We start from the raw sequence: 14537 nt of genomic DNA, 5'->3' as shown, positions 1-14537 counted from the left end.
CTACTTCTTGATTGTGGGCTTCACATAGGGACTTGGTTGGGCATTATGACAAGAGGATGCTAGACTAGATGATTTGGATTGATCTCTCAGAGTTCTTCTAATGTTCTTAAGGGAGAAGCAGCACAACTCATTCTTCATTGGCTACAGAGGCCCTGACCGCACAGGAAGGAGACCTACTACTCTGCTTGCATACCACAAAGGTTGCATAAGTACTGGGTCTTATTCTAGAGCATAGACAATGGAGGAAGTAGCTTGATAAACAGACATATTGATTGAGATTTTCAGTGCATATTGCACACTCCTGTATGCTAGAGGAGTACGAAACACCCAATTAATCAAGCATAGACAAAACCAAGCAAGCAATACATCAGTTATTGCTGATTTATTTTTATAGAGTACAATAAAACAGCATTTCTATGCCAATTACTTATAGCCAATCACATAAAATGACACCCATACACAAGTAGCAAAATGCCTATCGTGATGATGAGTGGTGTGTGTGTGTGTGTGTGTGTGTGTGTGTGTGTAACCTGTATATTGAGAGAATCCCTGGAGACTACTATAACATAAGACACACAAGGGACCTCACCATAAAAGTGTCCTCGTGTGCATTGCAAGAAAACTAAATTATTCACACCAATGGGAAAATTTAAATGCTTTCATTCCAAGCTAACATCCAGGTGGGAACTTCCAGTATCTGGTGTCCCTACCACTGAATCAAGGCTGCTCCTGTCTGGATAGTCCTATCGCAAATAATATTTATTGATCCCCACTAGCATAGGAACGGGCCATCCAGATGTTGCTAAGCCACAACTTCCACCATCCCTGACCATTGACCAAGTTTGCTTGGGACTGCTGTGAGTTGTAATTGATGTCTACAGGACCACAGACTCCCCATCCCTACACTCGAGTGTGACAGGATGTTGTCAAGCAGCTTGTACAGATAAGATGACAACTCAACAAAATTTGAAGAATGCATGGGCCGCTACACAAGTTACAGCAGAAAACAGGTACATTTAAAGAAGACGGAAGAAGCCCACTGCTATCCCATCACACTTGTGGGGGCTATATGGCCTTTTTCTCATTCTGTGTGCTATGGAGGGACACATTTGTGAAAGCATTGCCAGTGAAGCTTACCAAGGCATACTGTATGCACAAGGGTGGAAAAGATGTGCATCCATGAAACATGCTATGGAACAGAAGTCTGTACGCTCAACACTGTTAATGCAAACTGACACTAAAGGAGACCTTAGTGCTCTTCAATATGTGACAGCGCACCACTCATTTAATGATTAGGACTGCAATCTCATCAGCAGCTACTAAAGGATTTATTTGGGGTGACACCACTATGTTGTGTCTCTGCATGTGGCCCAGAGTAAAGCACTTCTGTTGGAGCTTGTTAACGTATTACAGGAACATCTCACAGAAATGTAACACTACGGTAATGTGCATGCAATAATTCCTTCGGGAAAGGCAATAGTGGTGGTAGGTGCTATGAGCCAATCACTGCCATTCACCACTTTGGAGTAGATGCACTGATAATACTTATCAAATCTGGATAGGAGCGGTGCCTCTCCACCAGCCTCCTGCATCTCCCCCTTCCCCTGCTTAAAATTTTATTAGTTGCAACGGGCCGGTGCAGCAGTGGCAGGTAGCGAGAAGGGCGTCTGCCTTGTCCCTCTATCCCCTACTCCCTCTAAGTTCCAATGAATGCTGTATAGCAGTGCACCAGGATAAAATGCCTGGTGATGTATGAGAGAACTGCATCTCCTTTCACTTGTCCTGATGCCTGAGCATCTTGCCCTGTGTGTCACTGCTGCTGCTCCTGCCAGACACCAAGTCTTTTTAAGAGAAAGTGAGGCATGGGGAATTAAGTGCTTTGGGATTCAGGAAGGGCTGGAGCAGAGGGAGGAGTGCAATGATTTCTTAAACGCCAGATTGCTTGGGAAACAAGCAAAATTCTTTCTGATAGTGAGGATGAAATAGCTCATTGCTGAGCCAATGCAACGTGAACCAGGGGAAGCTCTTCCATCTCTATTTTGCATGTTTTCTTGAAACCACACAAGCAAGATACAAATGATTCAAAATAAATAAATACATAAGCCCACCTATCCTGCCAGCCTGGAAAATGAGTCCTGGATATTCTAAGTAAATTAAAAGGAGTGTAAGTATATCCAAGCTCTGTTGCTGGGCGGCTGAGATTTCCCCTACAAATGTCATGACAGAGGGATGTCCCACCCCTCACTCGTTGCAAGCAACCCATCAAGCTGTGGAAAGCTGGACGGGATCTACAGCAAGGATACACTGCTTCAAGGGATCTAAGCAGGTAAAGGTGGCTGGGGTAGGGGCAAAACCACCTGGTCAAGTCCTCGGCTTGCTTTTGGCCCCTTTTTGGCAGTTCACAGCTCCCCCCGCCCCCACTGCTGAGTCTAAGTGCCGTGGGGGGAGGGATGCAGGGCACCTGAGATGATAACATTTACTAAATCATGCATGCCAGAATTCCTGCTGCCTCCAAACATCTGAAAATTGGATGGGGTGGGGGAAATGTGAGTTTTGAGCACTTTTTTTTTACTGCAGAAAACGGAATGGAAACAGAGGCTGGCTCAAATGAACTGTCATATTCCTTCTTACCTGTGATGCACAATATAGGTGATAATTGAAGCAAACAGGCACAACAGCATGACAGCAGTACATGCATAGACCACAGGGTGCAGGAACTCCCCAGGGTACTGGGGGAGGGTCAACACTGTCTTCAGATCCTGCCAAGTAAGGAAGACAAAACAGATTAATCTTCTAAAAGTATACATGAAAAAGACTGCAACCCAGTGCAGCGCTATACTGGACTTTTTCCAAAGGTTTTATTATTATTATTATTATTATTATTATTATTATTATTATTATTATTGGTTGTTGTTGTCAGTCAGAAACCTTGATCTATAGGAACATGCCTGAATTTTAAGATCGGCACCTGAGACTCTGCTCTCTGGTTCACCAGTGAGTACTTGGAACTGAGCCTTTTCAGGGTGCCTCTCATCTTGGAAGACTATTCCCAGGAATCTGTTTGGTCCCTTCTTTGTTGAACTTTAGGAGAGCCTTAAAGACTTTCCAAAAATTTCTGCTCCCCATGTGGGTAACTTTATGATGCTGTGTAATAGATGTTTTTAACAAATGCTTCTATCTTTTAATGTCATTTTAATAACCTGGAATTCTGACATATGGGCATTTGTTATATGTTTGTGATTTTTGATGCTGCTAATTGCCTTGCAAGGGTAGATACCCTAAAAAATAGGTTTAAAAAAATCTATTTCAAAAACAAAAATATACAAATCCATGGTTTAGACTAATTATAGGTACCGTATGCATGGAAAGAAGTCAGCTAGCTTTATATACTATAGACCAGTGTTTCCCAACCTTGGGCCTCCAGCTGTTTTTGAACTACAATTCCCATCATCCCTGACCACTGGTCTTGCTAGCTAGGGATGATGGGAGTTGTAGTCCAAAAACAGCTGGAGGCCCAAGGTTGGGAAACACTGCTATAGACAACAACCCTGCTCTTGTTTACATAATCAGTTATACCTGCATGAGAGAGCAATTAGTCAGAGTCTGCAATTTCACCAGGGATCCTTGTCCTGTCTTTCAACTGACTTTGGCCTCTCATTAGCTCCTTGAACCTTTGTGGAAATAAGCCCACATTCCTGCACACCATTTACTGCTTCCTTCATAAGCAAATATGACATTCTTCCACACAATAAATGCTTGCCATTCTTTGACAGAGCTCAGAATCAAAACTGAGTCATATCTTTCCCCCAGTTTGTGGGGTGGCATCCATGCCATACATTTAAAGCACTCTTCAGTCATGACTTCACCTGAAGAATCCCAGGAACTGTAAGGGTGCTGGGATTTTAGCTCTTTGATGGGTTCCCCAGCAACTCTCTGAACCCTTAACAAATTACAGTTCCTGGGATTCCTTGGAAGAAAGCCATGACTGGTGTATGCTTTAAATGTATGGTGTAAATATGACCTAGGTTCGATTTTTGCCGATGAAGTAAGCCAACCCACTTGACTAGTTCAATGAATTAGCAAACTGGTATCTTGCAACGGAGAAAGTGATGCAGATAGACCTATTTTATTTATCCAAGGACATAAAGCAGAAGACCTAAATAAATGGAGCTAATTATGAAGGCAGTGCCAGGGGCTTATGGATTCTAATTCAGAGAGCAGAAAGTCTGAGAATTTCACCACCTTTGACCTACAGAATCTGTACGTCAAGTGGGTACGAAGGGTAGCATTATGATCATTTCTATTCTTAGTATGAATAGTACACCCACTCTGTGATCGCTAGAACTCCAATTCCAGCCAGTGCCTGAGCAATCAAAATATAAATTTTAAATTTTTATCTCAGCCGAAAGTAAAGAAATTCAGCAGAATTCCAGCAGTGTTCCCTCCTCTCCAAACCAAGGTTTCTGAAGCCACTTACAAACAGAAAGACAGCTCCATATACCGTACAATCATAAAATAGACAGTGATACTGCGCTTTCAACAGATTTAAAGCAATCATTTCAAATACCCATCAATCAAATATAAAAACTGAAAGCACTGAAGTTGTAACAAAGTCAGCTACAAATCAACACCAGCCTGCCACTCCCTTTACCCAGCCCAGCAAATCTTCCTTCTCATTAGTAACACCTTGGATTTTTTCTAAAGACCAAGAGCGAACTGGTCCAGTAATCCATCCACAGACCTGAATGTAGCCAGTTACGCACTGTATGCATGAAATTTGCATCCAGTGATTTATATACTGTTGCATGTCACCCCAACCTCTGAGCAGTGCAAGATTCCAGGGGGTCCAGGTTTGTGTCTCCTTTGGAATGAGGCACAGTGGAGACTGTGGTGTCTTTATGATATGTGATTTTTTTAAAAAACACATATATACAACCTGACCCTGTGATGGAGAGATTTCACAGAAGTAACACCCAAAAGGGTCTTGTTTCTCCATAGCCACAGCCTTGGATTCAAGCAGAAATCAACAGTCTCTCTGACTCTCTCTCCAGCTTTCTGCTTTTCCCTGCAACTCTCTGATCTCAACTCTGGCTTTGTCTTTCTAACTACTGCAAGTTGAGGGATGGGCCTCACTGGCTCCCACCAATTTGCCATCTCACATTGAGCCCCTTTCCTTTGTTCCCCTTAACGGCCCATTACCCAGGTGATCACTTCATTAGGTGTCCTATACTTTAACACTTGCTGAATCCAGGGATTAGAAGGATCTCAGCATACACTCCAAACTCATAAGAACACACAGGCACAAATTTAGAAACCATTATTATAATTTAAATAGAAACATAATATATATCACCCTAGAAAGACACCAATCCTGTTCTGCCTGATAATCAGGGGCAGCTAACTGCTGACGGGCAACTTCAAAGCTCCAGCTCTACATTCCTATGGTTTCTCATCCTTAAATCAAACTTGGACAGGACACCTCTCAATTAGAGAAGACCTTTAAATCAAGGAATGTCAGCAGATCGCTCTTCAAAATACAGTGGTACCTCGGGTTAAGTACTTAATTCGTTCTGGAGGTCCGTTCTTAACCTGAAACTGTTCTTAACCTGAAGCACCACTTTAGCTACTGGGGCCTCCTGCTGCCGCCATGCCACCAGAGCACGATTTCTGTTCTCATCCTGAAGCAAAGTTCTTACCCCGAGGTACTATTTCTGGGTTAGTGGAGTCTGTAACCTGAAGTGTATGTAACCCAAGGTACCACCGTAGACTATTGTCTTCTGTAAGGTAGGACATACAACCACTCTAGTCCCAAAGGAAGAATCCAATTTCCTCTTGCACAGGGAGACATGGTTGATATCCATGTCTGGGAAATATCTGCATGGGGTTCTTCCATATTCATTGTACTTTTTCCATGAGATAATTTCTCCTAGTACTAAAATGTTCTAATGTACCTCCTCATGACAACCCAAGTCAGCTGCTTCTTACCTGCTTGTTTTGCTTCTGTCAAATTGTTCAACTCTCACTTGCATAGTGGGTACTGACATGGGCTGCTTTATGAAGACCCAGGAGGCATTTAAGTAAGGCCTCGTTTGCTCTTTGCTACTGTACAGCCTTTTCATAGATATTTCCAGCTGTTCTGCTGTCTGCAGATGACATAAGAAATACCTTTTGCTCACTTTGTGAGCTTTCAAATGAAAGGAAAGCTCTCTGTTTATATTATAACATACATATTCCACTGAGGATAGATTTCCCTGTATTATTTTAAATTAAACAGGACAAAAACAGGTCTGAAGTTGAGGAATGAATCCTAGATGTGATAAAGCAGGGGTTCTCAAGCTTTCAGCTCCCATGGGTGCCAATAGTGTCTGGGGGTGTCTGGGGGAACTTGTGTGTCCATAAGTGCCACACTGACAGCCCCTGTTATCCATTTAACACAGTATTTCCCATGCCTATAAACTGACCTGTTCTTCAATTTTGGGCTGTGTGTTCGTTGCTTTAGAAATTGCTTAGCCATTTCCTCAGCACAAGATGGGAGCTTGCTTGTGCTATGGGTATTTCTTGTAATAAGAAATGGAAATTCTGCAGTAAACACTGTGCAAGAAGGCCTTCTGCTTGCTTGCATGTATGTGGCTGGCGCATGCCAAGGCCAATCAGCCTTGGCCTTTGTGCATTAAGCCTTGATTTCTAAGGCCACACAGAGAAAGGGTTATGTTATGTCTAATGTAAAGAACATCTGAATTAGCTGTGGCCAAGGTATCTGTAAACCCTTGGATGGCATTATGCATAAGTTTAATTGTAAGCAGTGCATTTGATTGTGATGACACTTGGGATTGTTGAATATTTATGCTGTGATTCTGCACCTATTTATACCTCCAGAAACGTAAGCGTGTGCAGCTCAGTGCAGAACTGCCGCCTTAATGTTCAACAGGAGTGCTTCTGCCTGCCACTGTTGATTGCTCGGCAAGAAAAAGAGCAGCAACAGCAGTGGCTTCCAGCTCTCACTAATGTAATCACTGTTATGGGCTATGGAGTCTGGTTAGAATTCTGTTTACAGGCCATTTTCACTTCAGAAATTTATCTAACTGTATAGTGCCAATGTCATGATTCTAGGAAGTAACAAGGTAAGTACTTCCTTTTATGTTGCTATACAACAAAACACCAACAACACAATTTTCTTTTGGGGTGGGGGATAATACAACTGGAAGTTCTAATGCTACAATGGCAGCATTAAATATATGAGTGGAAAAATACATACAAAATAACAATAGGGAGTTGCTTAGAAGGGTTTCATTTAGATAGCCCAATTCAACACATGCAAGAGCCTTTATCTGTGTGTATGTATGTAATCACAGGATTCATCTCATCATATTACGCTCAAGTGCCTCTATGAAAGCTAATGCCATATGTCTTGTTCAGTAGAGCCATTTTGCCTACAGAAGAGTCATGAACAATTGAGCCTTTAAAGGCCATTTTCATTTAAAACTAGTCATAATTTCATCTTTAGCTCACTTCTGATCTGACACAGTAAACCTGTCAAGCGATGAAACTTTAAGCTAAAATACCACAACGTATTAACGGCATTGTAAAATACCCTTTATTCTGTTCTGTACACAGAAAACTGATTTCATTACAGATACATGATAAATTAATCTTGTCTGCCTTTTAATGATAATTAAATCTTATTGATCTGTCAGCCTCCCCTGAGTGATCCCCCGAGAGAAAAAGCAAGTGAAAGATAAAGATAATTTTTTCCACACAGTATGCAAAGTAGTGTAATTGTACATCACATCTGAACAAGGCAGTTTTCTGATTTTATGTCCTAGAGGAGAATATAGAGGACATAAATATTGGTAACTGGCAACGGATATCTGAATTTTTAGAAGAGGGGACACTGAAAAATAAATATCTAAGCATGGCTGAAAATGCAGAAGGACGTCGAGGATAAAGCCTACGTAGATAAAGAAGCAGAAAACAGTAATTGCATCATCCTTTCCATGGGAATTATTCTATTCCAGTAGTTATGAAATAGCTTCAAATAATAGAGGACTTTTATTTCCCTTCCATGGGGAAAAGTTGTCTCAAACAGAAAAATCTATAATACAGAGAAACTGTATATAAATCTTTATGTCATGGAGGAGAAGACAGCTTGAAGGGTACCTAGAAGCAAACATCTGAGTAATGGGAATATGGTACTTGAGTCTAGAAATGTAGCGACAGTGTGGGGAGAGGTGGAGAGGAATAAATCACTATGGACATTTGCAACTGAGGTCAGATCCTGTGTCTGATGAGGTAAGAGGCTAGCCCATAAAAATCCATGCAACAATAAATTAGTCAATTTTCACGTGTGGCAGCGCTCAGTTCTTCTTTTTTTCCCTACTACATCCTAACATGGCTACTCCTCTGGAATACACACCTGTTCAACTCTTTGATGGAGTAAATTTTTTAAAAAGATTGTACAATGTATTGAAGTAACCGTAGGGGGATAGATGTTAAAGACAATACTAATAAAACAACACATCTTGTTTTAAAGGACTTTTCTGCTACTACTTGATAAAATCATATAATTACGAATGGAAATAACATTTGAGCATGGCAAACATCTAATAAAACATAAAGCAGTCCAATAGATTTCAGGTTGGGTCCAATGGTGGTGAAAGCACGGTACCTGATTTCCACTGACTGCTCCTGCTAGCTGCAGGCCTCTGTGCCATACCCCACACTTTTCCAGAGGGCCCCACAGGCCATAGGACCACCAGATCTCCAGGAGAATGGAAACTTAAGTGTTAGGGGAAACTGGCAAAAGACTTGTGCTCCACCTTTTGCCAGCACAGCCACATCAGATATCATCCTCGGTCATTACAGAAACATCTTTCCATTTTTAGTATACTGATTTACTTGGGGAAATCCCATGGGCTCTCTGTCCCCCACTGGAAGGGAGGCAACACTCAGTGAATAAACACAGATCATCCCAAAAACATTTCCCATCTATCAAACTTCATAAAATGGGATGGAGTGAGGAGGCCTGGGGTGAGGTATTTAGTTGGGGTAACATGCTTGGTGCTGACTCCTCTGTAGTTTAATGAATCTTTCCAAGTACTTATGGATGCAGTCGTTCCTATCACAAAAGAGCACAAGGCTGTTGTACCTAGCTCAGCAAGGAATGCTTTTTCTATATCCTACGGTGGGTGGAATGGTGGTCCATCGCCACAAAAGAAATGGAAGTTGGGGGCAGGGAAAACATGTTACTGTTTCATGGGGAAGAAATGTATGTGTGATTATCATAAATTTATTTTATTGACTTGGGGGGAAGGTAAGGGGGACAAAGCTTGGGGTCAGTGATTGAGAAACTGTAATAAGGACTGAAACCTCTGAACGACTTGCTGGAAAAGTACTTTAAAAAGGGTCTTACATACATCCTTTACATCCTTTCCTCAGTGGGACTTACTGAGGAGACATGCACAGGACTGTACTCTTAATTAAATTTCTGGAAGCATGCTAAAGTCAGCTGGTTTGTGGGCTACCGCCACAGCCTAAACCAATAAATCATGGCAGCGATTTCAAAACAATGGCTCAAAAGTTTCTGTGGAAATAAGGCAGCGATTTTGTTTTACTAGCAGAGAGAAAGTTTTGCCAACATTTTATGTCGATTTACAAGTTCTGGATTTTCAAGGCTTCAAATCCAGAACAGACTGGCATGATTCTAAAGGAGAAATGTCAAAAAGACAAATGGTTGATCACTGTTTTAAACAATGGGTATCTGAAATCAGGCTTCTCGTGTAACAGTGGGCAGATTCAGTCTAAAGAAATGTCAAACATTCAGTTTCAACCACAGATAAGACTTTTCTATAGAAACTTCACTTCTCTCACTAAGCCGAAAATGCATGCTTAGTCTAAGGTATCGCCATAATCACCCCAATGAGGTCAACTTTGTCTAAAAAGAGAGTAGATCAATCTCTAGAAGCATACTTGATCTATCTAGACACAAGATTTACAAGCCTATAGCTCCTAATCTACATAGTAATGATTTTTTGCATGAGGTTAATGTAATCTGGCACAAGGGATCCATAACATTACCTAATGAATTGGCATTCGATGTCCGTGGCTTGACTTATATGGACACAGAAGTATAAGGGATGCAGCTCATCTACACTTCTATACTGTACAGAGCACCATTTCAGATTTTGGGATAGGAACAGGAATCTTAGAGAAGTTTAAAGACACATTTTCAGACAGAATCAAGATTTAATTGCAAAAAGCAGTGTGTAGTCTAAGGTCATCTGTGGTGGTTACATTTTTTAATGCCTCATAATAACTAGAAGCATGTTAGCAATACAGGTCAAACAGTTACACTTGTAAAAACTTTTTTTAAAAGGGAAAAATACCTGCTATTTGGCATACCCAGTACATGGGCTCATTTAATTGTTAATATATAGTGTGTCCAGATATCAGGGGTGGCTAACTCCCTCTTTGGGGGCCTGATGTGACTCTCCAGGCAATTTATTTCTGGCCCCCAAGCTCTCGTCAAAATTAAGGAGTGGCAGCATTTATTTATTTTAAAGCAGACCTAGTGCTGGAATGGGAAGAGAAATACTAACTTGTCCCCTTATTCTTATTCTTATTTTACTACTACTCCCTGTATCTTCTCATTTTCTTACATATTCATTTTTTCCTTCAATTTATTTTATGCCCTCCCCAGAATAGTAATTAATACACATTTGCATATCTGAAAAGTGTTTATATTTGTAATCCCACTTTGTAAGTTGCCTTCAAATTTCTTTAGTGCATGTCTTCATACTTTCTGTTTCCTTGTGTGACTGTCATCAGGCATGCATACTGGGAAGCCCTGCCCCCTCCTGTGCATCACTTCCCATTCTTTACAGTCGTCCATCAACAGTCCTCTGACGTTCTGGAGTAAGGAACCTCCTGTGTTTATGGAGGTTCCCTTTGGGGATGAGAAAGGGGTGCACCAGAGGGGGGAATGGCTTGCCAGTGCACAATTGCACAAACTAAGGGCTTAGCCACACTTCCTGTTGTCCCACTCCTTTTCTCTGGGGAAAACTGCTCTTTAGAGCCCAATCAGAGCCAATGGCAATTCAAGTTTTCCCATTTGTTCTGATCTATCAGTAAAGAACGTGTTTTCCCTTAGAAAGGAGTCTGCTCAAACCCAGACTTAGAAAGTGTGGGTCAAGCAGAAAACCATTCGGACCCATGCTTCCAAGGCATGTGGATGAGCCCTAGTAGAATGAATGAAGGTTTTTGTATGGCTCTGATTCTAAACATATATTTCTGGGCAGAAATCTATTGCTTCTTTTTATTATTCTAAACTTATTATAAAATCTTGATTTTTCTAGATCTGGGAATTACATTAAATATTCTACGATCCTGTTGCTCCCAAACAACTTAGGGAGCACAATTAATAGGATTTAATTCTTATCATTGCCTTTCCAGTTGGTTCCACTCCTAAAGACAATCACCTCTTATTCTGCAATGCTCTTAACATCTGCCACAAGGACCCTGGCAGCCTACCAACAGGGAACAATTTCCTACAATCACATGTGATTCACTGTGCCAAATCCATCCCTGCCAAGCACTTCTTCCTCTTGAAATGTGTGTCGGGCACTCAGGCCCAAGGGCAGATGAGACAAGCAATTTGAGGCAGGGGCCCGTAGTGTCTGCCGGTGTAGAGTAAGGACCAAGAACCCTACCACAGTCAGAAACATCTCTAACTGTCGGAAGTCAGCAGATGTCCGATAGCTTTATAACAGTCAGTGGCAGCAGAATGATCCTCTGGTGCCACCTAATTTCCTAGACTAGGAGGATTATGGGCTGTGATACAAATCTCTTGGATGGAATTGCCTTCAGTTTCCTCCCTTAATCAGCAGCCAAGTTGTACTGGGAACTAATGCTGGATCTACTGAATTTCTGGCTTGACCCCATCACACTTGACAATATTTCTGTAATCTTTCCGCCCTCTTCCACCTGAGACCATATTTTTTTTTTAATTTAAAGTTACATTTTCCAGAAAGTATGCAAACCTTTAGATACAACTGTTAATAAAAAGCATGAACATATTGGGAAATATTGAATGAAACGCAAAAAATGGATATATTACTCTGATATATTCCTTTCTATCTTGGCTGCACCAACACTTTAAACAACTGAGCAACATCAAAACCTTTCCACTTGCTTGAACAGAGAAGGGGCCAGCCTATAGAGACACCTGGATATTTGCTTCACAACAAACAACTCTAACACAAAACCAAACTGTAATAATTAATCTGACCATAGTGTCATTGCTCTAACAGTTTAACAAAGAGATGGGCTAATTTAGGCCTACGCTTTATGCTGTTACACAGCAGGATTTACATTATCCTTGCAGCTATGCAAACAACGTTCACAATCGCTATTGCCTTACTAACACACTTTGTCTTACTGCAGCTAAGCCTCAACACAATAATACTCCATTAAGGTTTGGTGTGTGGGGGGGGTTATGTTTCCATGTAATTTAGAACTCCACAATGGTTTTTCTTTTTTAAAAAAGGAACACCAAAATTAATCTATATATCCCAGGGAACAACAAACCATAGGGACTGCTCACATCATTTCAATGGAGTTTGCAGTAGGTAGCTTTCCTGGTGGATTATTTCTTCAACACATTCACATACTATGTATTTGCAGAATTATCTCACTTAAGGGTGCTTCCAGATGGGTGTTAACTGACGGATTGGTGCTTCTCATGCATGCAAGATTTTGCAACATCCACATGACATCACTGGCATCAAAACGCCAACCTGAATTTCCTCCACCTCCGCCATTAATCCAGATTTACTTTTTCCTGGGAAAATCCAGTAAGGGAAAAAAACTTAAAACCCCCAAAGTCTGTTGCCAAAGACCCATTTTTGATACCTCTGTGGCCTGTTTGCAAAGTACACTCCTGTCCGGAAACAACCTAAACTATTCAACAACACTGTGAGGTAGATTAGGCCAAAAGAGAATGACAGGCTGAGGGCCACGCAATGAATAGTATTAAAACCAAGATATATCTAGATCAATTCCAATATTCCACCCACAACAGGAGTTCATATTTATTTGGCATGTCTATATTACTTACTTGCTGGTATTAGAGAACATGTAACTGTTACTTGGGCTAAAGAAAAACCATCAATTATCACAATAAGAGATGCCACTGATAACAGACATCCTTCACTGAGTATCTAGGTATTCTTCACCCATATTCATGTCAAATCTCTAACTTTAATAACCCAAGATGTCCTATTGCAGATGAACGATTTCAAATGACATGGTGGTTGTTAGAGATTTTCACTGATAATTTTAGAAGCTCCAAGAAATCATTCTCAATATGACGATGAAAATTGGCTTGTTTTCAGAGGTATGGAGGAGGCATATTGCTTCTACATACATTGCTTCTACATACACATACTTCAAGAGCAGGACTGGGTGAACAAAATTATATGCTGTTTTTGACATACTAAGAGTTTTAAGTAAAAACATGGTATATAATGAAATTCCAATCTTGTAACCAATCTCAGTCGTTATGTTAAGACCCACTAAAGGCAAAAGATTGCATAATACTGCACACATCAGATTACATGAACTTAGAGTTAAAACGTATGAAGTCATCTAAAAATAGATCCATGGTATTTGTAAAGACCAGAAAAACCAGAGTTTCTCCCATTCCCATTCAAAGTTTTTAAGTTCACCACTTAGAACTGACTCAGTTCTAGGTAAGCCCAAATGGGTGTGGTACCTGCAGCAACAACAGGTGCTTTTGGGGAAAAGAATCTTGGGAACCAGGGCAGAATTATCGAATGAACAGCTAAGTGTTTGAATATAACTTTATTTGCCAAAAATAAAATAAAAAAGTGCTATGTTAATTGACAGCATTTGATCTTCAGATGGATTCTGAAGTATTCTGCAGTGGCTGAAAAGAAACGGATCACATAACATTGAAGGCATTCCGTTTAATAAAATAGACAATAACATTTGAATTTAAGGACTCCTTGTCACAGCCTTGAGCCATGATTGGTTGACATCTGCGCTTCATCTGACAGCAGCAGATTGGTATTCTCTACACACGTCCTCCCAATTCCTGTCGTCTGTGTTTGCTGCCCTTTACACATTACACACACAGTGCATTATTTACTCAACTATAAACCTTTCAGTAACGTTCACAGGCAGCACCTTCTCTATGCAAGTATGCACCAAAATTAAGGCTAGATTCAATAGCATGGTGTGCAGACACGAGGACTGCCTCTTACAAAATGTCAAGTGCGTCTGAATAACCCTTCTGAACGCTGTAGGAAATATTCCCTAATGTGGTTTTCTCCAGCTGCATCTGTCACTGTTTCATGTTTATTTCTTTGTTTGATGCGATATTTTATTTAGTGTGCCTTCCGTATCAGTCATGGTAACTTTCGGGTTAAGGTAATTCTTAAATAACTGCATTGTGAACTCAAGTGTGACTGAGGACAACCCTCGGCAGCCTTGTGTGCTAGCACTGCACAGAAATATTTTTT

General features: G+C 40.9%; 1 protein-coding gene across 2 annotated transcripts in view; it reads right to left on the bottom strand.

The window, feature by feature from the left end:
- The window catches only part of ADGRA1 (adhesion G protein-coupled receptor A1), a 305286-nt gene that overhangs the window by 57470 nt on the left and 233279 nt on the right, over window positions 1-14537 (bottom strand). For both annotated transcript variants that reach the window (XM_028729853.2, XM_077930406.1), the window contains one exon: window positions 2632-2759. In XM_028729853.2, the coding sequence (XP_028585686.2) occupies window positions 2632-2759 (128 nt within the window). The remainder of the gene's footprint in view (window positions 1-2631; window positions 2760-14537) is intronic.

This window comes from Podarcis muralis, chromosome 6 (assembly GCF_964188315.1).
Source record: "Podarcis muralis chromosome 6, rPodMur119.hap1.1, whole genome shotgun sequence".
Taxonomy (NCBI): Eukaryota; Metazoa; Chordata; class Lepidosauria; order Squamata; family Lacertidae; genus Podarcis; species Podarcis muralis.
This window is presented reverse-complemented; position numbering and strand designations above follow the sequence as displayed.